This window comes from Panicum hallii, chromosome 8, assembly GCF_002211085.1.
Source record: "Panicum hallii strain FIL2 chromosome 8, PHallii_v3.1, whole genome shotgun sequence".
NCBI classification, from domain to species: domain Eukaryota; kingdom Viridiplantae; phylum Streptophyta; class Magnoliopsida; order Poales; family Poaceae; genus Panicum; species Panicum hallii.
The window spans coordinates 41,416,842-41,439,633 of record NC_038049.1 but is presented as its reverse complement, the minus strand read 5'-3'; the positions used below and the strand labels follow the sequence as shown (position 1 = coordinate 41,439,633).

General features: G+C 46.9%; 2 protein-coding genes, 2 long non-coding RNA genes and 1 pseudogene across 12 annotated transcripts; 4 read left to right on the top strand and 1 right to left on the bottom strand.

The window, feature by feature from the left end:
- The first annotated feature begins 53 nt into the window (after positions 1-53).
- LOC112902753 (disease resistance protein RPP13-like) lies at positions 54-4,173 on the top strand. 5 transcript variants are annotated; one of them, XM_025971923.1, is made up of 4 exons: positions 54-493; positions 583-764; positions 1,340-2,398; positions 3,176-4,173. In XM_025971923.1, the coding sequence occupies exons 2-4, from the start codon at positions 610-612 to the stop codon at positions 3,336-3,338; spliced, it is 1,377 nt and encodes a 458-aa protein (XP_025827708.1). In that variant the 5' UTR covers positions 54-493; positions 583-609; the 3' UTR covers positions 3,339-4,173. The 5 variants fall into 5 exon arrangements, with proteins under 5 accessions (XP_025827708.1, XP_025827704.1, XP_025827705.1 ...); XM_025971919.1 differs by having other exon boundaries at positions 54-764; XM_025971920.1 differs by having other exon boundaries at positions 54-764; positions 3,075-4,173.
- A 3,712-nt stretch (positions 4,174-7,885) lies between these two features.
- On the top strand, positions 7,886-13,344 carry LOC112902759. Of its 3 annotated transcripts, none has more exons than XR_003230655.1 (3): positions 7,886-8,244; positions 10,959-11,470; positions 12,401-13,344. It is a non-coding gene; the product is annotated as an uncharacterized LOC112902759 (long non-coding RNA). The 3 variants fall into 3 exon arrangements; XR_003230656.1 differs by lacking the exon at positions 12,401-13,344 and adding an exon at positions 11,564-11,704; XR_003230657.1 differs by lacking the exon at positions 12,401-13,344 and adding an exon at positions 11,551-11,703.
- Positions 8,319-13,232, bottom strand: LOC112902757 (annotated as a pseudogene).
- Positions 13,345-15,991: 2,647 nt separating the features above from the next.
- LOC112902760 lies at positions 15,992-18,936 on the top strand. Of its 3 annotated transcripts, none has more exons than XR_003230660.1 (8): positions 15,992-16,117; positions 16,827-17,040; positions 17,143-17,370; positions 17,715-17,891; positions 17,974-18,079; positions 18,179-18,446; positions 18,530-18,607; positions 18,714-18,936. It is a non-coding gene; the product is annotated as an uncharacterized LOC112902760 (long non-coding RNA). The 3 variants fall into 3 exon arrangements; XR_003230659.1 differs by having other exon boundaries at positions 18,163-18,446; XR_003230658.1 differs by having other exon boundaries at positions 17,974-18,446.
- A 518-nt stretch (positions 18,937-19,454) lies between these two features.
- On the top strand, positions 19,455-21,908 carry LOC112872325 (disease resistance protein RPM1-like). Its single transcript, XM_025935427.1, has 5 exons — positions 19,455-19,458; positions 19,714-19,956; positions 20,089-20,570; positions 20,648-20,848; positions 20,958-21,908. The coding sequence occupies exons 1-5, from the start codon at positions 19,455-19,457 to the stop codon at positions 21,906-21,908; spliced, it is 1,881 nt and encodes a 626-aa protein (XP_025791212.1).
- The last annotated feature ends 884 nt before the right edge of the window (positions 21,909-22,792 follow it).

Here is a 22,792-nt window from a genome sequence, read left to right as displayed (position 1 = left end):
TGGTAAACCCCCTTCCACCGTAACGGCAACTACTTCCTCCGCTCTCCCTTCGCGCGCACGCCTCCGCGATTTCGTCGAGCACCCCCCGCCCCGCGCCATGCCGCCGCCCGCCGCCGCCTCCCGCTCCGGCGCCGGAGAAACCGAGTCCCCGGCGGCGCGCCGCCTCCACCGCCTCTCCCTGCACCTACTCCAGCCCCGCCCCGCCCCGGGCGATCAGGCGGGCCCGGCGCTGGCCCTCGCGGCGTGCAATCCTTTTGGAAGGAGGAAATCAGATACATGGCGGAACAACTCTATCACACCCTCAACGATCCCTGCCGGTATGCCGTGCAATCCTGGACTTCCGAGTCCCATGGAGGGGAGGAACTCCACGAGGACAGGGCGGCGACACCCCGTCTTGTTGGCATCGACGGACGGATGAAGAAGCTGCGCAGGTGTCTCCTTTACGCCGGCACTAGCCTGAGAATCTTATCGATTTTTGGACCGGGTGGGATCGGTAAGACTGCTCTTGCCATGGAGTTCCAACGTCAATTCCAGCAATTCCCAACTCTTTTCATGAGGGGACGCCGTACTCTGTCATTCCAGCCCGACCAAACTCCTAAACTCTGGCATATGTACCACATTTCTGCCGCGGTGTCACTGTCCAAAATCAGGTCGTTTCTCTGTTACATCTACCAGCAGATCACAGGCCGAACAATTCAAGAAATGGAAACTGCAGATACAAAACTTCTGATTCTCCTGATCCGGGAGAACTTGCAACACAAGAGGTAATATAATTCAGCATCTAAATTAACAAGGATTTTGAATATGTTGCCTATAAATTTTTCTGTATCATAGATCATAGTTTACTTTGTCCTACAATGGCTTGGAGTTGGATGCGCCAAAACAGCTAAGCTGGATCGTGCACTTTTAAGTTCTAGCTCAAAATATGTTAAAAAGAAATTGCACATATGCATCGTATTAAAATATGTACACCGGCAGAAATGCCCATATATGTACTACGACGATTTATATTTTCTCTGCAAACCGACAAAATTATAAGGACCCTAGGTGCAACTTAGTGAACTACATATATTCCATATTTATCATAAAAGTACGCTTAATTTGCATCTGTTATAGGAATAACAAACCCACAGCAGTGTGCGTTACAAGTGTAGTTTTGGGATAAACTACACAAAGCATATGCCCAGTTCTCTGGAAGTGGGTGCACAAAATTGGAGTTTTGTAACTAAAAACTACACTGGTCTAGTGCAGTTATCTCAATAAAATACTTACTACCTCTGTCCAAAATTACAACGATCTGATGGTAATTCACATAACTTTTTCCTAATGTCCTGGACAGGTACTTCATTTTGATTGATGATTTACGGGATGCTTCAGTTTGGGGAATAATCAAGCATGTGTTTCCGGATAATAACTGGGGCTGTAGAATAGTAATTACAACCCGCCTCAGAAGTGTAGCCCGAAGTTGTTGCTCTGATCTTAATGGGATTGTATACAAGTTGAAGCCTTTAAATGAGTCAGACTCAACACAGTTGCTCATGACAACAGCATTTGGTCCAGTGAAGGATGTTTGCCTACCAGAGGGCAGCAGGGACCTGATCTTGAGGAGTTGTAATGGTGTACCGCTGTTAATAACTGCTTTTGCTGACAACATAAAGGAACAGCTGCAAACGGCAGCGCCGAATAGCTATGGGCAATCGCCCGGGTTCAGTGGGCGGACTGCAGAACTTCATAGCGTGGAAGAAGGCCCACAGCTACCTGACCAAGTCCGGTGCGCACTAACCCGTATCTGCAGGGACCTTCCTGTTGAGTTGATGACATTGTTACAGTACATGAGAATGTTTCCACGTGGATACATGTTCGAGAAGGATTATCTTGTCATGAAATGGATGGCCAAAGGGCTCACCCATAGTGAGGAAGAAGCGGAGTGCCATTTCTCCGAGCTGGTCGATAGGAATATCTTCACCCTGGTACTACCAACCGGGGAGCACAATCTTGATGAAGCTGAGCCCTGCCGATGGCAGGTCAACAATCTTAAGCTACAGTTCATTTCTTCCACAACAAGAAGGCCAGCTTTTGTTTTTACCGGAGACATGCTCACCAGCTTAGAACCACCAACCATAAGGCCCTCCAGTGAGCTTTGTATGCCACGGTTGGTGGCTCTCCACTCTCCCGAGCCAGATATCCAAGGGCTGATGCACACAATTGACTGGGGTGAGAATGTTCGGTCGCTAGCTGTATCAGGCATAGTGGACCAGGTACCTCTGAACAAGTTTAACTATCTGGTGATGCTGGATTTGGAGGACTGGAAGAACTTAAAGGATGAGGACTTGTTGCAGATATGCAACAGCAAAATGTATCTACTGAGGTACCTGAGCGTCAGCAATATGACAGAATGGTAAGTGAAACTAGCAAGCTGGCCTGTGCAATCATAGTTTTTTTTATCAATCTTTATGTTATTTTTTATAGATGCAAATAATTTTTCGAATTGTGTCATTGTAATTGTTTTTCCAGATGGTATAAACTGCGGTATCGTCTATATTTTTAATCAGTCATATTCTATCAAGTATTATTTTTAGAACATTGTAGTATTTCTTTGGAACATGAATTCAGGAGAAATAGGAATATCTTGTATAGAAATAATCTTTTATGAATTCCTGATACCTCATGTTTGTATTATATGGAATATTTTAGGCATGAGTATACTTGTTCTCAAATTTTTGACTCACGATGCATTTCTTCCTTGAGAGTTTAGTCACTGTACATGAAACAAAGAAATTATCCTCAGTTTTTAAGAGAAGGCATAGATGAGTGGTTTTTTAATGTATACCGGTAGAAGTAAATAATCTCATTTCATTTATGTGGTCTCCAATCTCTGGTACCTAAAGCTCCATACATGCTCCCATATTATCTTACGAATGATGCACCTTTTTTCAGCACTTGCCATGAATAAGATCTACAAATTTGCTGTTGTAGCTTGGTAGCCTTCTCCTTTGTGGTCGTTCCCTCTCTCCTGCTTCTGGTCCTTGACACCACGGTGCATTTTGTTCCATATTTTGAAACATTTACTGCAGCTTTCTATGGACGGACATGCATGCTAAACATCAACTTCCATGTTGCTCAAGATAGAACCGGAGGAAGATTTTCACCCGGAGGTTTCTCAAAATTGTTGTAGGAGCATCATGACCCCTCCGAGAAGAGAGGCGTTCAGGATGTCGCTGCCGTCCGCACCGACAAGATGTCATGCATTGCTTTCGCTTAGAGCTCCACCTACGAATATTGTACCGTGTTCTAGTCTCCTAGACACAGCATTGCTGAAGCCGGTGCCTGCCACATGACGTCGTCACTACCACAGCCACCATGGCCCGGGCAGCGAGGCTAAGGTGGCTCGCTCCAAAGGCCTTGACCTGTCGACCCCATGCACAGGTCCGGCCGCAGGTGAGCGGAAAGGCGAGCCCCGGCGTCAAGCTAACCCACCCCCCCCCCCACAAGGAGCCACCAGATCCGGCCAAGGAGATGCCAAGACAAGCTGCCAGCATCCACCACTGCTCGCCACAGGCATCGGTTTTTTGCCCCACCACAGACCAGGACATCGCTGTACTTTCCGCGCTATCAAGGGCCAGATCCAGGACCCGTGAGGCCAGATCCGATCACGGAGGACTGCTCGGAGGGCACCCCACCGTTGCACAGTGAATTGTAGAACAGAGGAGGGATTCGGCAGGAGAAGAGAGAAAACGGGAGAAGCGATGGTACAAGCGAGCGCTAGTGGGCTTCGCGCGCGCAGGGGGGGGGGCAGTATGGGGACACCTCAGTGTCTCTTCTCATGTTTGTTACCTCCATCAAACAACATTGAAGCTGAGGCACCGGGAAGTGGATGTGAGGTGGTCGGGGTGGTGCTGGTTGAGAAAGGCTGGAGCATGGAGAGGAGGAGGTGGCGGCCATGGCGGTGGTGAGAGAGCATTTGTGTATGGAGAGTGGAGCTAGCCATCCCCTCCTACTCCACTCCACTTCTTTGGAACACACGTGAGAGGTTGTCAACCCGCTCTCCACAGGCAGAGATGGACACTTCAAAAATTTACTTTGGATCTCCCTAGCAAAGAAACCCGCAATCATAATTATGAGAAAATTCGTTGTATGCCATCTAAATTTTTAATTATTCCTTATATGCCATTGAAAATTTAGATATCTCTTCATTACCATCAAATTTATATTTTATCCCTTTGGTGCCATTCCGTTAAATTACATGCTACTGTCTCCGTTAAATCCCTTCGACACCTTGTCCACAAATCGACGAACTCGATTACTAAACAAAATCACCAATTTGATCAATAGAACCTTGTAGAGGATCAAGGACTAGTGCGTACGCGCCTGATGGACTCCATACTGCACGTCTACACCCAACCTCCGCATCGAATCTTGCGGTCACGAATGCGAAGAAGCCCATGGAGTCCATGCCGGAGCCCGGAGAAGAGCTCACAACAGCAGAGGGTTAGGTTGATCTTCACCGGCTCGGTCTAACGACCGAGTCACACCCTTCTCTCGCACCCTGATCGGGGGCGCACAACCAACTCTCTTGGTTGTGGGCACCCATTGCACAACATTATATAAAGGAAGGTGGGGCCCGGAGCACGCACGACGAGATTCACCGTGCCCCCAAAACTCACCTACAAACCCTAGACCCGATATGAATGGCGTTGTAGAGATGGGAAGCTCCGCTACCACCTACGACATGCTGTCATCACGGACTCCTCCATCGCCTCCTCTGCGCCCTCGACTCCGGCACACTTCAACCACTATGTCGCCGCCTCATCGACCTTGCCGTCACTACCATGGCCACCTCCTCCACCAAACCCAATGGTTGTGCTCTTCTCTCTTTCGATTTTCAGTGTTGTTTATCTAAAGGCACATGCTAGTACCCACTGATCTACCACTACTGATCCAAGACTTCTATCACGGAACACATCAAGCCCACGGGAGGTGTGGGTGTAAGGCCCAATGCAAGGCGGCGCCAAAGGAAATGGCAATACGGACGCAAGAAGCCGCAACGCCTGCGAGCCGCCCCGTCCATGGAGGGTTGTCGTACTGCCGCGAACTGTCTACGACGCCGAGCTATGCGCTGCCCCCGCTCGCCACGCTGCTGCGGGGCCACCGCCGCCATGGGGCCATGCACTGCCCTTGCCCGCCACGCCGCTACGCGCCACGCGCTGCACCCAAGAGCAGGGTCGGGTAGTGCTCCCGTTTGCCCAGCTCGGCGCATGAACATTGCAGAATTAGCTGAGGACAAGCTCTGTCGGAAGCGAAGGGGACTGAAAAAAAAGCTTTTATTTCTCCCTCTCGCTGATGCGCGGGGACTACATCAGCATTCAACGCAGGTAACGTGAAAATGTAACGGAATGGCAGGAAAGAGATGGAAATACAAAATCTGATGCAGTGAAGGGATAGCTAAAATTTTAATAGCATATAAGGGATAATTATAAATTCGAATGGCATACAGGGAATTTTCTCCGTAATCACAACGATGCATTAAGCCTCGGTATCATGTTACCGGAAATCTTCACCAGGAAAATGCCAACTGACTCGATGTTTGCTGGAGAACAAAAACTTCGCGAGTGGGTTCATCAAGCATTTCCGATGAGACTTGCTGACCTCGTGGACACTGAACTGCTATAACTACAAGATGATGCAGCAAATTGTGGTTTGAATCCTAACAATAATCCTCCCTCATAAACTTCTTCTAGCAGGCTGACCGATCCTCTTGTCCTAATGTTCGAGTTAGGTCTGCTGTTGCAGCAGTGGCGGGGCAGTCTCTCCCGGCGGCAGCGGCGGCGGCGGCGGCGGCGTTTGTCGGTCTCGGGGCGGCAGATCCGGCTATGTCCGAGCCATTTCCGGCAGTCCCGTGGCCGGATCTGGTCGCCCACGACCCGACAGGGGTGGTGGCGGTCGGCACCCGGGCTGGGCCGGGGCGGCGGTTCTAGGTGCCGTGGGCGGTCACCAGGACGGCGACGGGCTCGCAGGTCGCGTAGGGCGCCGCAGCCGGTAGCTGACCCCGGTCCTGATCTGCACTTCTCCTCGGTCGGACAGCGGTCACCAATGACTCCCATGGCTCCCTTTTGTGGTGGCCATGGGGACAAGCCAGCAGCCTGTTCCATTCCCCAACTAAGATCGGCCGGTAGGACTGCGGTGGCTGGCAGATGGCAGGGTTGCTCGCGGTGGCGATGATGTTTCATTGCAGGAGCTTCGGGCAAAAGCTCTACCCCATTGATCTTGTGTCGGGTCAACACCGGTGGCGAGTATTTTTCCTCATTTGAGTCGCTGTTGTGGTGCTTTCTGCAAAGGTTAGCATTTCTGCAAAGGTTAGCAGTCCTACGGGTGAAAACCTAACTCCGGCTTGTTGGATGGGCGACGGCAGCGTTTTCAACGTCTGTTCTCGGCGTCGCCCTGGAGTTCTGTGTACCCAAATTCATTGCCTAAGCGGAGTTTATTTATGTGGTTTCCATGTGGAAGGATTTGGCAAGCAACCGATGATTCAAATTTCAAGTTTCTAAGCAACCAGAGAGATGTTGGATTGGTGCTGCGTAAAGTTGTTGTAAGATTGAAACGTGAATGAAGAAGATTGAAACGTAATCTTCTAGCTTTCTTTCTTGTATTTTTTTAACCCTTTATTTTGAGGTTTAGAGTCTAAATGCTCTTGTATTTCTTGGCCGTATATATCCACCAGTGGATACAAAAGGCCGGTTTCAACCATTATCTAAAAAAAAGTTCTGCTGCTGCACTTGACGAGAACGATTGCCAGTTTTTGTTCAGTTGGTTTATGATGGTCTCAAGTTTGAGCAGCTCTGAACCTGCAAACAACCCTGTGTGACACTGCATTCTACGATCCTTCGTCCACTTTTGTCCAGCATTGCAAGCATGATTCGATTTCAGGCTTGCAGAGCGGTGTCATCCAAATTCAGGATACGATTGCGTTCCAGAAGCTGGCTGGCAGCTGTCTACTAAGACCATTTCTGAATCCTGAACCTGATGAGTGGGCTTCTGTATGGGTAACATTCAGCTAGAGATCGATGGATTCAGAAAAAGAAGCATCCTGAAGATTGCAGTAATTTTAACAAGGTAGTGCATTCGTTAGAGCACAGCCTGCACAAGCAACAGCATGAGCTTGAGCTTCAGGCTTCTGGTCTTGTCGTGGGTCCTGTCAGGCGTCGATCCACCGAGCTGGAAGTCCCTGACTGCCCGCGCCATGGCGACGATGCTCATGCTGACAAGGATGTCCACGGAGGATTTGCCACTGGCATCTTCAGGTAACAGCGAGAGTGTGACACCCATTCCTGCACTGACCTGATCAAAAGCTCTCGTTCTGCAAAGCTTCAGGTTCAGCATGTGCCGGAGGATCAGCCAGTCTCCAGTGATGTGTGGATGAGGATTCCTCCTCGCTCGAAGCAGTCTGCGGCGGCGTCATCTCTTTCTGTCTCCTTCCCGCGTTCTGATCGCTGGGGCACGCCGGCGGCCGGCGGCCGGCGGTGGCCCACTGCAGAGCAGGCGGCGCACGGGCCGGCAGCCTCGGGGTCAACGGTCAGGCCGATCGAGGCGGAGGCGGAGAATGCGGAGCGTATCATGGCGTGGCGGCCTTGCTCTCCGGCCGGGCGCGGGCTGCGGGACGGAAGCCATCGCCACCTCGCCGGCGCCGGCGCCGCAATCGGCGTGGTTCACGGTCAACATGTTTTACAAATTGGTCCACGATTGTTTCCAGACTTTTGCAAAATAGCCCCTTTAGTTTACATATTACCCCCTTAATCGCGATCTGAATATTTACACCTACACCCCTGAATCGGATCGCTATTAAAGAGTCTCGATCCGATTTAGGGGTCTACGTGTAAATATTCGGCGGCGGCGGGCGCAGGGACGCGCGCGTGAAGCCAACCGGCGCCGGGGAAGCCAGCTTCCTAGTGGACGGCAGAGCAGCCGCGAGGCAGCAAGAGGCACGGCAACGCCAACCACCAATCTTACTCTGCGTCCCCGCCGGCCTCTCCTGCGCGTACCCCGCCGGCGTCCGCCGCTCCCCTTCCGGCCACTCGCGGGCTGCTCCGGTTGCGTCTCTTCCAAGGGGACGGAGTAGGGTGAGGGAGGCGGCTGGGCGATGTTCCGCTGTCCGCCACACCGCCGCCGCCGCCGCCGTAACTGCTCGCCGACCTACATCTCCGGCTCCGCCTCTCTCCCGCTTCGATTCGCCTCGTGAGGCGGCTCCAGGTGAGTTCCTGCTCGCTCCGAGCTCCCCATGGGGTCCGGAAGAACTCTGAACAACTTGTTGCTTCCTGCAGCAGCTATCGATTTCGGATCCCACTAGGGATGCTGCTTCCTTTCTGCTGCATCGATGTGTGGTCTGTTCATGGTTCACCAGATGCTCTCGCTCCTATTAGAATTTATAAGTTATTTTCTACTAGATGATAATTTATATCTCTCCTCGCATAACCAATTCCAAGCACTTGGACTGTCACTGGTTTGCACATCTGGGCAGATATATTTTTAATTCGAATGGATTTCCTTCGAATGGTAGCTTGGGCTGGGAGGATAGTTCAATTTAGAATCTGAGGCTCAGAGAAATCAGAAACATAAGAAAAATACAAAAGTGCACTCCAAAGATCAAAAATGAAACTAAAACCAAAATCATAGAAATTATTCATTGATTTTCACATAAATGTTTCTAGGACGAAACCCCTGTTGGGTTTCGCTCATCGTACACTATTTGACATAAGTTGACCAATGAGGACACACATCAACAACACTTTACATTGAAGCCAAATGAATGGGCTATTATTCAGACTGTAATCACAAAACATAGCTGATTGCAAGGATTAAGGTTACAGGAGCTGTTTTGGCATTTATCACTCATAGTACTCATCAACTACCATTGTGGGTTTCTTCTGATGCATGCTTACTGAACTTCTGATATCAGATACCTTCGCCTTAGTAGCTTCAGAAGCCTGCTGGCTGACTCTAAGATGGACTTGTTGGAGACTTTTAAGGTAATCCAAACCACACACTCCTTCAGATAGCCTGAATTGAAGCTCTGGCATTGCCCCTTCTAGGAAGCTCAGCAAAGGCATGACTGGTGCTGAAAATCGTAGCAGTTTAAGACTGGCAAATCCATCAGCCGGAACAAAGATCTTGCCTCCTGAATCCATGGCATTCTTCTGTAGAATCTCCAGAACACTACTATCTTGTCCTTTTGCATTGGTTGCGAATGTGAGAGAAAACAACTTAGAGAGCTGGTAAAGAACTTGCAAACCATCTGTCCGCAGTGAAGTCAATGATAAAGTTAACTTCTCAAGAGTCTCCAGCTCCTTGATCCATCTAGGCACACGAAGTAATTTGCCAGAAAGATCAAGTGAGAGTATGTATTTTAGTGGACTGGACAAATCATCTATTGAATTAAGAAAACCTGTGAAGCCATCATCAATTGCAAGGGACTTGAGCGAGTATCTAGTTAGGTGCTCAATGGTAGGGAGTAACTCGTCATATTTGTTGTTGTTGGCAATGTTTTCCTAGACGGAAAACGGTAGACGAACGGCGAGGTGCCGTTTAGAGTTTAAACGTGTTTAGACGTGTTTAGACGGAATTAAACGGCCTAAAGGGTTTTGTACTGTAGCACAATTTTTGATTTGGTAATGTTCTTATTACCTTAAAACAGGGTTGGCAAATTGAATTAGTAATATCAGATATTCAGGGATGTTCCCTTCAGCTGTGCCAGGAGGAGGAGTGAACGAGCAAGGAGGAGGAGCCGTACCTGGCAACGGAGGAGCCCCTGCCTCTGGGCGAGCGAGCCCCTACCTCCTGCTGCCGGCGAGCCCCTGCCTCCTCCTGCCGGCGAGCCCCTGCCTCTGGGCGGGCGAGCCCCTGCCTCCTCTGGGCGGGCGAGCCCCTGCCTCCTCCTGCCGGCGAGCCCCTGCCTCCTCCTGGCCGGCGAGCCCCTGCCTCCTCCTGGCCGGCGAGCCCCTGCCTCCTCTGGGCGGGCGAGCCCCTGCCTCCTTCGGCGGGCGAGCCCCTGCCTCTGGCCGGCCGGCGAGCTGGGCGACGGAGAAGGGAGCGAGACGAGCGGCGGCTGGGAGATGGTACAGATGGACTGATGGAGACGAGCTGTGCGACTGGGAAAAGGGAGGGCGTGCGTTAACCTAGCTTTTGGACCAGCCCGCGAAAGACCGTCCATTTTCCCGCGCGCGCCCGGCCCAACTCCAAAACGGAGCCAGAAACGGCCCAAACGCCGTTTAAAAACGAACAGGGACCGTTCCGTTTCGGCCGTTTCACCCGTTTAAACCCCCGTTGACCGTTTAAACTGGTCAACCATTTTTTTTTCCGCCCAGGCCCTAAACAGAACGGTGAGGTCGCGTTTACCGTTTAGACCCGTCTAAACGGCCGTTTAATTCCGTTTAGGAAAACAGAGGTTGTTGGTATGAAGATCTCTAAGACTGTAGATGCTTAACTTCTTCAATTTGGTGAGATTGTGCATGCTTCCAAGGTCTGGAGTTGAACCCCTACTAATCTCAATCCCTAAGAGTGTTTGTAATGCGGTCATCTTTGCAATTTCTTCTGTGAATCTCAAGGCAAGATGTGTGGATTTATTGCCACCAAGTAGATGGACCATTTTTTGGAGCCGCCCAACAGATGAAGGCAATTCTGTCACTTTTGTATCCCTAATATCCAGTGTCTCCAAATATTGGAGTTTTCCAATTTCTGATGGGAGTTTCTTGATATACGTACTGTGTAGACTCAGATACTTTAATTGAAACATCTTAAAAATTTTGTCCAGCTGTTTGTATTTATGTTCTTGCAACCTTCTAGATCCAACACCTGCAGTATAACAAACTTGAATGAATATGAAGGTAGATGTTGCAAATTCTCAAACACAGTTAGTGACCGGACATGTGACAAGTTCATGTTCTCTATTTTCTCTTTTACATCCTCAGGGTTGCTGTTATGAAGGGAAAGCCGGCGGACTTTGTTGCTCGGTGTTGGTGTGAGCCAGTGACCTCCAACCACGGTGATAAAATTCTCTTCGCTTGACTTGGACACAATATATTCAAGGATCATATCATGAACTTGGCAAGTCTTCACCTTGCCATTGGTGCTGTGTTCCACTGGCCGGACTATATTTCTACTGATGAGCTCATTGAAACTGTCTTCAGCAACTTAACTGTTTTCCCATCCTTCTCAGCAATGAAACCTTCAGATATCCATCGCCTGATTAATCGCTTCCTGTTGATGCTGCAACCTTTCGGGAATATGCTCAAGTACAACAAACAATTCTTCTGATCAGCTGGTAAATCATTGTAGCAGAGATTAAGAATTTGTGTCACGCCCTCAGGACTAAGATTTTTATCCAACTCTGAATTTAGAGACTCTTTCACTGTTCTCCAATGGCTCTCTTCTGTCAGATCTCTTCTGGCTAAGAGCCCTGCCACCGCAACTAATGCCAAAGGTAGACCTCCACATTTCCTTATAATTTCATCCTTGGTTTCTTTGAAGTTTTCTTTATTTGGATCATGAATTCTTTCAAAGAACAATTTTGTAGATTCCACATGAGGGAGTGGTTTAAGCATGTAGATATGTTCTTGTTGACGGCAGCAGGCATTTGCTACAGACTTGAACCTTATAGTCACCACTATGCTTCCCTTTTGATTTATGAGCAAAGATTGCCAGATATTTTGCCATGACGATACAGACCATACATCATCTATAAAGAGGAAGTAACTGCAAACAGAAAAAGGTTTAGACAGTGTCAGTGGGGTTCTAATAACGTGATCTGTGAATATCACTTCTACAACAAAATTAATTCATCACTACCTTGGTTCCATTTTATGAACTATAGAACGACATCAATTCTAAACTTAGGTAGTAAGACATTCCAACTTCTTATTTTGAGCATTTGGTCCTATATTATTTAAAATTGTTTCCTTTTGGTAATGTACAAAAATTCTATAATACAAACCTTAGTCATCGAACCAAACCGCCTAATTTTCCACATTGCTTATTTTACGCATTATCGGCTAATATTTTCTCTAATGACTTTTCCATAATATAATTCTAGGTGATTATATTTGATCTACACCTATGTAAATTTAGTCCAGGTTTTGGCTAACAAGCACAATCTAAGAATTTCCTTAATTACAGCAACAAGTTTTATATAATGTTTATATACATGGGAAGTTAAGGTAACCATGCAAAATCGGGGTATTGGTTGGTGGGTAACTAACAATATAAATGATTATGGAAATTTAAAGCAGTTGATTTAGGCTTCATAGTCAGTGCTACCAAATATATAATAGTTGTAGTACTCACTTCTTCTGCTTCAGCTGTTCTTTGAGCTTCTCCTTCAGCTGTTTCTCATTCCATCCTTCTATTCCATCAGCATGGCCGTCTGAGGTGCCACGGCCACCTTTACCCTCGGGATCCTGCTGCGGCATGACCTGCTTCAGGATGTCTCTCAGCAGTGATGGCAGATTCAGCTTTTGTGATGCCTGCACCCACGCCCGGGAATCAAACTTCTCCCCAAATCTGCGCTGCAGTGCCAGCGCCATCGTCGTCTTGCCAAGCCCACCAAATCCAACAATGGCGAGAACCCTCACACCACCCTCCGACTCTGTCACCCACTGCCCATGCTTCATAATGGCATCCTCCTGCCCCACTGGCTCGGTTGTACCCACGAGCTGCGGTGCAGGAGGTTGCAGGTGATCTGTGGCGTACGGGCGTGCCGGTCCACTTGGCTTGATGCCAGAGACGGACTCGGAGTTTTCTTTGGGGTCCTGCACGCCGTACCTCGTGCGGCGCTCCCCGACTTCCTGTGCTCGGTTCTTGAGGTCGATGATCCTGGAGGCGATGTCCCGGCGTGCCCAGAGCGTGGTCATGGTGTACCATGCGCAGCTGACGTTGAAGAGGAGGCCCTCCCCACGGGGCTGGTGGTTGAGGCGGTGCGCGAAGTCGTCCACGCAGTCCTCGATGTCGTAGGCGACATCGCGGACCTGCTCGATCCAGCCCTTGGTCTGCTCATCGTGAGCAGCTCCAGCTGCAGCTACCCGGCTGAGCTTGCGGAGGAAGGCGTACATGCTGGAGAGCTCGTTGTTCATGTACTGGATCTCGCTGCGGACGCTGCTGATGAGCTTGTACTCCTGGGCGAGGAGGCTGCCGCGTTTGCCAAGCAGCGATCTCATGGCGCTCTCGGAGGCGCCCACGGCGAGCTCCATGCTGGTTCGGCGTTGGCTGATCTTCTGTATATTCCACGTGCGCTTCACAAGAATTCCACGTGCATATTTTTATATTCACGAATGGCATCAAATTTGCAGTTTAAACTTTGTAGATGTATACCATAGTCTCTCCTGTATGTTAAAAAGGTTTCAAGGTCTTAGTTCAGAAAAAAAAGTTTAAAGAATTTTGAAACTTTTCTAGGTAGGTTATCATGGGATTCGCATAATCTCTTGTTTTGGAGGTATTTCTAGCTTATTACTGGTAACCACCCCACGGTTGATTGGTTGCTTATTGCTAGCTTATTAGAATTACATACTAGTCTGTCCCAGAGTTGTAGTGGCAAGCAATGATGCTTGGCTGGTTGCTTCGGACTTTTGCCGAACTCTAGTGATCAGTTGATTGTAATTTGCATCGTATTGTATTGTCCGATCCAGGCAAACCTCTCTGGCCTGATAGTGATCATGCTAATCATCAGAGCCTAATCCAGTGGGTCCGCTGGTCTCAAATAAAAAAAAAATCCAATAATGGGTCTGAAGATAATCATTAGACATGGGTGATAGTTGGAGGTAGTGGCACAAGTTGGTACCTTTATATATGATTCCACTTTCCTTATTTTCATATTCAGATTGGTTCTAACCGGACCCAATGGCAAAACAGCAACCTCATTAGAGGTGTTCTTTAAGATAAGTAGTTTAGGACGTGCGTTGCCGGGTGGATCAGCAACGCACATCCTGAGAGAGCTAGACGAGCTGCAAGCTAGACGCCACACCAGTCCACATTCGCTGAACCAGCCCTGTCCCCGGGGTTGGGGGCCGGCGAGCAAGATGGGCACGTTGTCCGGGTGATGGACGTGCTGCCGGAGAAGCTCGGCGCGCTGCTCTCTGGCGTCCGCTTCCTCAAATTCAAGCTAGGAAGCATCCACGCCGCGATCCACCACTACGAGTGCCTCAGCGAGAATGAGCAGAACCCCGAGATGAGGGACTGGGTCGACCTGTTCACCATCCGCGTCGGTGCTGCCGCCCGCATCCGGGGCAACCCCTCCTTCAGGTCTCAATGGTGGTTTCGCAGCATTGCGCGCAAGACGGCAACACTCCCCACCCGCCGCGCCATCTCCAGCGAGCTTCACACTCTCAAGGTGGGTGTCATTGACCAAACAGAGCAGCAGCGGCGCCACAAGATCGACGTGACCCTCCCCGCCAAGGCCAAGCATGGGGACGTCGTTGATCCCCGCCTTTCCGCGCTCAACCAAGATATTGACAGACTTGTCGGCCTGGCCAGGCCAGTGGAAGAGGTGACCAAGATGGTTACCGAATCTGGGGACAAGTCTGAGCTCAAGACCGTCTCCATTGTTGGCATGGTCGGTTCCGGGAAGATGACACTCGCCTATGCAGTGTACATGCGGCTCAGAGAGGAGAACTGCTTCCAGTGTCACGCATTTGTCTCTGTGGAACAGAATTTAGAGGTCAAGAAGACTCTCATGGACATGCTCTCGATGCTCGCCGATGGGCCCCGGGTACGTCCACTACTAGAATCTGCGATGGTACCAAGTGCCTCAGTCTGTGCCGAGTGTAAATTATCGGACACTCGGTACAGACCACTGTCTACCGAGTGTGCTCGGCAAACAGTTGCAGCACTCGGCAACGTCCGTCTCTACCGAGTGTTATTTTCTAAACACTCGGCTCATTAACTGACACTCGACAGCAATGACTTCCTAACGGTGCGGTAACGTGACAGCCGATATGTACCGAGTGTTTCTTTGTCTAGCCACTCGGCGTAGACAGCACACTCGGTACATATAACCATGTATCGAGTGCATCCTTCCCTAACACTCGGTACATGTAGAAGTAATTTTTTATCGAAATGGTTTCAAACATTTTTTGTGTAGCATGGTTCAGAGAGTTTAGAAATGTATCCAATTTTTGTAAATTTTTAAGCAATTTTCCTATTATTGCAAATTTAAACACTTTTCTTTGAATTATTGTATTTAGTTCCAATTTGTACTACAAGCATGATAAATACTTATCACTTCTTTCCGCAAAATTCATATACGAGCACAACGACTATGTACCTACTTACAATTCAAGTGGGATTTAAAAATTAAAATATTTGTATACTCTTATATAGGTTTTAATTTGTCATCAAAGTTTCAAAAATTTACTAATACACAAATATTGTCAAAATATTATAATTTTTTGTGTGTTACCAATTCATGTTGTAATAATGTCCCCATAAAAATTACTTGATAAAAATCAAAAGTTATCTCAAAATTGTTTGATTTGGTAATCATGAGTGAGTAGTTTCATGAACATATTCAAAGACACCTCATGATTCAATAAGATGATACATTTAATTTTGATTTTTTTACAGCAATTTTTAAGCTACATTTTGCATTTATATTAGTAAATGTCTTATTTAATTCTTATTTTTCTTTGTTTATTTTTTTAAAAATTATTTTTGAAGCAATTTTCAAATTACTATACTGAGTGTTTTCTAAAATAACACTCGGTATAGGTGTTTCACTCGGTACAATTCTTTTCGCGGACTTAAACTCGGCGAAATGTTCGTTCCGCGGGCTGAACTTAACGAAATTTTTGTTTTCACGGGTTGACCCAACACACACAGCAGGACAACATCCGCCTAAGACATCCACACAGCTGCCGGTTCACCTCACACCACACACCACACACGCAACACCCACCTTAGGTGCCGCCTACAGGACCCCGCGCCGCCGCCACTCGCCGCAGCTTGCCGCCACCCTGCAGCACGTAAGCAGCTACCGGTCGCCAAGGTCGCCACCGCTGCCGGTTCGTGGAGCCATTCCAGGTCGTGAAGCCCTCTCCTACACAACGCAGATTTGAGGAGCTGCTCCAGATCTGGAACTCAGGTCCAGTCCTCCACCCCACTGCTCCAGATATATGATTTTTTTCTCTTCCCATCGCGGCCGAGCTCTCGCTGCTTGTCCTGCTGCTGCTGCTGCTTGCTGGTGACGTTGCTTGTCCGGATTTGTGGACGCAGCAATGGGGCAGCCGAGGTGAGCACACCCCCCGCCTGCTGCTGCTGTTGCTTGCTGGTGATCTTGCTTGTCCGGATTTGTGGATGCAGCAAGGGGGCAGCCGAGGCGAGCACAACCCCTGCCTGCTGCTTGCATTCGTTGTGTTGCTGCATGCAAGAGTTCGTATTAGAGGGGAGGATTGCCATGCATGTGTGCTTTTGTGACTAGTGCTTTCATTAAGTAGCCAATGATTTCACAAAGACAACAAGGCATCACTAGGTCATTAGTTCTGTGCAGTTTGTTTGTTGGGCCAACCGGCCAGTCCCTAATCAATTGCTCTTGCACTTGCAAAATGAACAATTCTACTAAAAACATGTAGCCTACGGTGGCAGCATAGGAGAAGGAGAATCCTTTTTTTTTTTTGATAATGGAGAAGGACAGTCCTAACGGCTGCTAAATGGATTACTAGCGAAGATAGTTTAGGTCCTGCTTTTGCATTCAACGAAGCTATCAATGTCAGGCATCACCTAAATCTTTGTAGCTCTGTTTTTTAATGCACTACTGACTGTGTTGTTGTCTCTGTTAATTATTTTATCTACAGCCATTGGATTGAATTAGGATGGGGCAAGAAGCGTAGAAATCCAAGTGGTGTTGCCACTCTGCTTTTAAAGGAGTGCTTCCCTGGGCTTGTCAACTACAATGGAAGGATAGAACCTCCGTGGACATGGGAGCATTATGCTGCTGCTCCAGATGCTCCTGATGAGCATGGAGTTGAATACAACAATTGTTTAGAGCGGGTGGAGGAAAGATTCTGGGTAATTTTTTGCTATCTCTACCTGCTTATCCTGAATAATTATTTTTGCTATCTTAGCAATAACTGATGAGTATGTTTCTACTGTTATGCATGTCCATCTTAGCAATATTATCGATGGGCAACTGATATCGAAGATACTGAAGCTGAAAAAGCACGGAAGGAGCGGGAGGCTAGGAGAGTTTTGCATAAAGTTATCAAGAACAAGATCGGACAACTTTACTATGAAGAGCGTAAAACGGTTGTGGTTTTTTATTATGCACGATTTAAAAAGGAGAAAATAACTAGGATGCAAGCTTGCGGTATAAGATTAACTGAAGCACAATATATGCAGGTAATTCACTTGTTTCTACATAAAAGACTTGGGAATTTTAAATGGCTGCTTACTGCAACAATCATTTTAAATATATATGCTTCAAATCAGATTTAAGAGTAGGGAATCTGCTATGTTGCTAGGTCTTAGTTTCTTTAATGACTATTTTCCTTGCAAGTCATATTTAGAGCTGGAAAATTTTAAATGGCCGCTTACCGCAACAAGTATTTGAAATCTGCTATGCTGCTAGGTCTCAGTTTGCTTAATGATACTCTAGCTGCTAGATCTCAAATTTTCTAATGATACTCCTTAATCTGTAAATAAGTAATTATTACTCTCTTTTTTTTCAAATCTATGTCAATTAGGCAATACCACCCTGGGCGGCCCCTTACTCTGATTGTTGGCTTCAAATTGTGTGACAAAAATGGTGCAATAATGAATGGCACGAGAAATCTAATAGTTGCAGAGGACGAAGATCCTTGATGAGTGGGCTAGCACATCGTCAGGGAAGTTGTGCCTTTCCTCGTTACAAAAGAAAAATGGTAAAAAAATTACCTTCCTGCTGTATAACTTATTGCTTGGTTATCAAGAATGTTGCTTCATGAAAGTATCTTTATGATGAAGGCGGAGAAAGAGAAGAGACCTGTGTCTGATTTTGGCTGCATAGGTAGCGTCTAGAAATGGATCTGAAAATAGTGTATTGTGCAATGATCGGGCACAAGAAATCTTGGTAATAATAGACTTGCATCAGTTATTTTCTTTGTGTGGTTACATTTCTCTTTTATTGTGTCATGGTGACAATGTTTCTAATAGAAAAAGTATACTGAAGTTGCAAAGAAGAAGCATGGTTCAGATTTTGATGTGATGAATGAACCACTTGATCCGGATGTTGTGTACAAGATTGGCTGTGGCAAAAAACATGGACGTCATGTCCTTGCTAATGGCTATATTGACTCACGGGGAAGTGCTTCTCAAAATCGATCATCAATGAGTTCTGATCATTTGAAGATGTGCGTCCTCCAAGACGGATAAGGACATCAGTTGATAGAATTGGTAAACTTGAGAAGAACGTGCAAGAGATACGCCAGATGCTCAATGTAAGTTCTTACAATATCATGATTTTGTGACATAACTAATTTCTGTCCACTTTTACTTAGCATTTTACTCTTGCCAATTGTAGTCCCTAGTTCAGAATCAGAACCAAAATCTTGTGGCAAACAATAGCACAACAGTAGGAGGTACTCAAGCGAGCACTCCAGTAAGTCTCTTCACTCTTAGAGCTCTTTTTGTCCAGTCTACAGCTTGCTGCATGAAGCACTATTGTGGCTTGGTGCTTATAACTTTTACATGATTGTTGCTTATAGGGAACTGCAGCTTCAGTTGGAAACAACACTATTGCCAATTTGAATAATCCACAACAAGAGCATCAGGATGAGTGCAATGATGATGCGGTGATGTAATATGCAGGTTTAATGCAAACACATGTCTTAGTTTCTATTTGTGACCTTGACGAACTGCAAATCTGTTGGTATGACAACATATGTGTGTGTTGGATGTTTGCAAATTACTTTCTATGAAACTACTTGAGTGAGCACATATATATATATATATTGTATGAGATTTGGCTTATGTGTCGGATTGTGACAATTTCTAGCTATATTTGATTCTGTTACTTTGTGGCTGTCATGTTTGAGCTGAGCTGCAGCAAATAATATTGAATTAATGTATTGAAATGGCAAGTGAATTGTGCCGAGTGCAGATTTGAGAATGTACCGAGCGCAGATTTGAGAATGTACCGAGCGCATCTTTGAGAATGTACCAAGTATTGGTACAATCATGAGTTATATACCGAGTGTATTGTGCCAAGTGTTTACACTCGGTACACTTTTAAGTTTATATGCCGAGTGGTTTAGTACACACTCGGTACAATCTTATGTTACCGGTAGATCGAATGCCGGCGTTAAATGTGTACCGAGTGTGAAATTGTACCGAGTGCTTCCAAATTACTCAGTATATATTGTCTGTACCGAGTGTTGCCCTTTACCGAGTGTAATATCGATCTGTACCGAATGGGTTTACCGAGTGTAAAAATCGATCTGTACCGAATGGGTTTGTTCCGAGTGCATTGTACCGAGTGTTGCACTCGGCACAATCTGTACCGAGTGTTTTCTACCTTGTACCGAGTGTTTTCTATCTTGTACCGAGTGTTTTTGGCACGTCTAGATGTCGACATTAAGAAAGTGCATCTCATTGGGAGGCTGAGAGAAATACCGGAGAAGAAAAGGTACGCATCATTTACTTAGCTTGCTGAAGTCTGGCGATTCCATCATCCATACTTCAGAATCACATTGATTTTGTTGTAAGTTATTTCGTCTCTGCATTTTTTTCCCGTTTTGCAAAACAGATACCTTATTGTGGTTGATGATTTATGGACGGAGGAATGTTGGCAAATCATAAAGTGTTGTTTTCCAGAGAACTCTCTTGGCAGTAGAATAATCACCACAACAAGGAAAGCTGCATTGGCAGCGGAATGTTCTTCCAGTTCAAGCGATTGCATTTACAACATTGGGCTTCTTAGTGAAGTGGACTCTAAAAAGTTAGCCTTCGGTAATGAGAATTATGATCATTATCCTCCATATTTGAAGGACGTTTTTCCCGAAATTATAAGAAAATGTGGTGGCCTGCCTCTTGCTTTAGTTACTGTAGCTGCAGTGTTAAAAGATTGCCAGTTTTCAACAGATTCATGGGAGCGGCTTAATGGATCGAACTGGTTCTCGTTGTCACATCCCGGTGGAGAAGTGATGAAGCGGATATTCAATCTTAGCTATAACGATCTAACCCCACATCTCAGTACATGTCTGCTGCATCTAAGCATATTTCCTCAGAACTACGAGGTTGAAATAGACCGTCTAGTGAGGCGACGGATTGCTGAATTGTACATCGTTGGAGCACGTGACAGAGATGTGGAGTCAATAGCTAGAAGCTATCTCAATGAGCTCATTTGCAGAAACATGGTACAATTATCGCATCTGATGCATGATGATGCCCCAAGATGTTGCAAGCTTCATCCAGTGACACATGATTTCATTGTCATCAAATCCATAGAAGAGAACTTTGTCACCGTGCTGAATGATCAGAATCCTGTTCTCGGCCGCAACCCAGTCCGCCGGCTGTCTATACAGAGCAGCAAGCAAGATCGATACCTGACGCGAAATGATTCTGTTAACTTATGTTTTTTTTGAAACCTAATACTATTTGCTTAGTAGATCGTGTTCGCTCAGTCACTGTCTTTGGTCAGGCCAGCTCCACACCCGCACCTCGCCTGAACCTGACTGATTTGAGCTTGGTGCGTGTGCTGGACCTCGAAGGCTGGGATGGTCCAGTATGCCTTGATGGCATTAACAATCAACCTCTTCTAAAGTATCTGAGCGTCAGAGGCACTGATATCAGTGAGCTACTGGCAGCAATTTGGGAGCTAAGGAGCCTGGAGACACTGGATGTGAGATCCACAAAGGTGAAAGAGCTGCCTCGCAGCATTGTGGGGCTACGGAATACTTTGAGAACTCTTCTGTGTGGTTGTGAAGGAATGATTAGCTCGATTGAAACAGCAACAAGGATTGCAGATGATATCCAAGCAACACTGCGGCAGGCTGGAGAATCTCGCCACCGTTGATTTAAGAGAACACTCTCCAAGCTTTGTAAAGGGTCTCGGTGGCCTAGACAGATTGAGGGTGATTACAATAATATGGTCCTCCCAACAATGCGCTGAGGAAGACTACTGTAAAGCATTACTATCATCCATCGAAAAATGGAGGAACCTCAAGTCTCTAACCATCCACTGTGGACTCGGCTGTTCCATGGAGTTTCTGAGCTCCCTGTCTCATCCACCGGAGCTACTTGAGAAGTTTAAGGTGACAGCTGGAGGTTTTCTAAGTTTTCCAAAATGGATCCAAAGGCTCAACTCACTATATTTTGTGCAAATCAGCGTGTGCATACTACTGACTGATGGTCTGAACATACTCAGAGCCTTACCTAAATTGCAGCTCCTGATACTAGGCTTGGACTTTGTTCCTAGAGAAGCTATAGTGATTGAAACTGAGGGGTTCAGTGAGCTTCGGGGATTCTCAGTCAATTGCCCAGCGCCGTGGCTCACTTTCGGGACAGGAGCTTTGCCAAATCTCACACATCTTCAACTAGAGTTTTGCTCAGGTTCAGCAATGCAAGAGAGTGTTCCTCGTGGCATCGGCAATCTCCAAAGGCTCTCGGAGGTAGCCCTCCTTTACAACCAGGAGTGGTGTGGTAATAGCTCTAGCGTCATAAGGACAGTAGATGCTGTGAAAAGGCAGGTCGCCAAGCATCACAATCCGATCAACCTCATCATCAACAAAACTAAAGTTGATGTCGTCCAAGAGGTTGATGAGGAGACTGAGAGCGCAACCGAAATTGAGAGTGGCAGTGTTCAGGTTCAGCAAGTTGGCGAACAGATAGTGAGGGTTTCAGTAGAGACTTGGGGTGAAATTGAAATTGAAGTTGAAGGTGGTAACATTAACCACGCATAGATCTCAAGACAAGGTAACCTGTCTCCTCCCTTTTCCCCCAAATTCCGCATGCAAATTAACACCACTCCGTATGGCAAAACTTGTACTTGCTGTCTCAGGAATGGTGACCCCCAAGAGGCATCGATTGCCGAAATGAAAGGAGTACACTGCTTCAGTTCAGGTGGAGGTGAGGACAAGAGTTGCATGCGCTGATGCTGCAGTAACAAATTGCTCTTGCCACTGGAGCGCCTGTGTTGCTTGCTGTTGGCCACTTGCATCCATGTCGCCGTGTGCCAGATGATCTACATTTGTTTGGTCACGCCGTGTTTATGTTTGCCGCATCCATATTGCCGTCTGTGTGTTTGTTTATGTTGTTGATTGTAACCAGCATGTTAGTCCCATGTGGAAGGAACTCGGTAGCTCTTCCAGTTTGATCCAGAAGAGAGTTCCTAAGTTCCACAGATCGAGGACACCGTACCTAAGATTAATAACGATTAATGCATGCATGGTTGTCAAGATTCTATACTTGCTTCATGTGCCACCATCAGACTACTAGCTATATTGTATTTCTAGTATGACGTACTATAGTTAGTTTATAACACACTCCTACAGTGGCCATTCTGCGCTCCAAAAGACGTCAAACTAATACCGCGGCCTCTAGCATGTGCTTTAATTATTAGCTAGGCTAGGCTGAGTCCGATCTCGAGGCGCTGATTTGGATAAATAAATAAATAGACAAATAGATAATTTTTTGATAAAAAAAAGAAAATGACTTGTCCCTCGTCGAAGTGTAACAGCCGGGCATGTCTAGCTGGCGAGAATCTAATAAACATCAATCAACTGAGAAAATGGTTGTTTTTCCTACTAGCTCAGTTGTCGTCCTCATCTGCATTGTGTAGATGTGA

Coding starts and splice junctions, on each gene's coding strand:
- LOC112902753 (XM_025971919.1), top strand. CDS start 277: ATGGCGGAACAACTCTATCACACCCTCAACGATCCCTGCCGGTATGCC. Junction 765..1,339: donor GAGAACTTGCAACACAAGAG/GTAATATAATTC, acceptor TGTCCTGGACAG/GTACTTCATTTTGATTGATG. Junction 2,399..3,175: donor GTCAGCAATATGACAGAATG/GTAAGTGAAACT, acceptor AAATTGTTGTAG/GAGCATCATGACCCCTCCGA.
- LOC112872325 (XM_025935427.1), top strand. Junction 19,957..20,088: donor CTCTAAAAAGTTAGCCTTCG/GTAATGAGAATT, acceptor AGTTTTCAACAG/ATTCATGGGAGCGGCTTAAT. Junction 20,849..20,957: donor GGAGCCTGGAGACACTGGAT/GTGAGATCCACA, acceptor CGATTGAAACAG/CAACAAGGATTGCAGATGAT.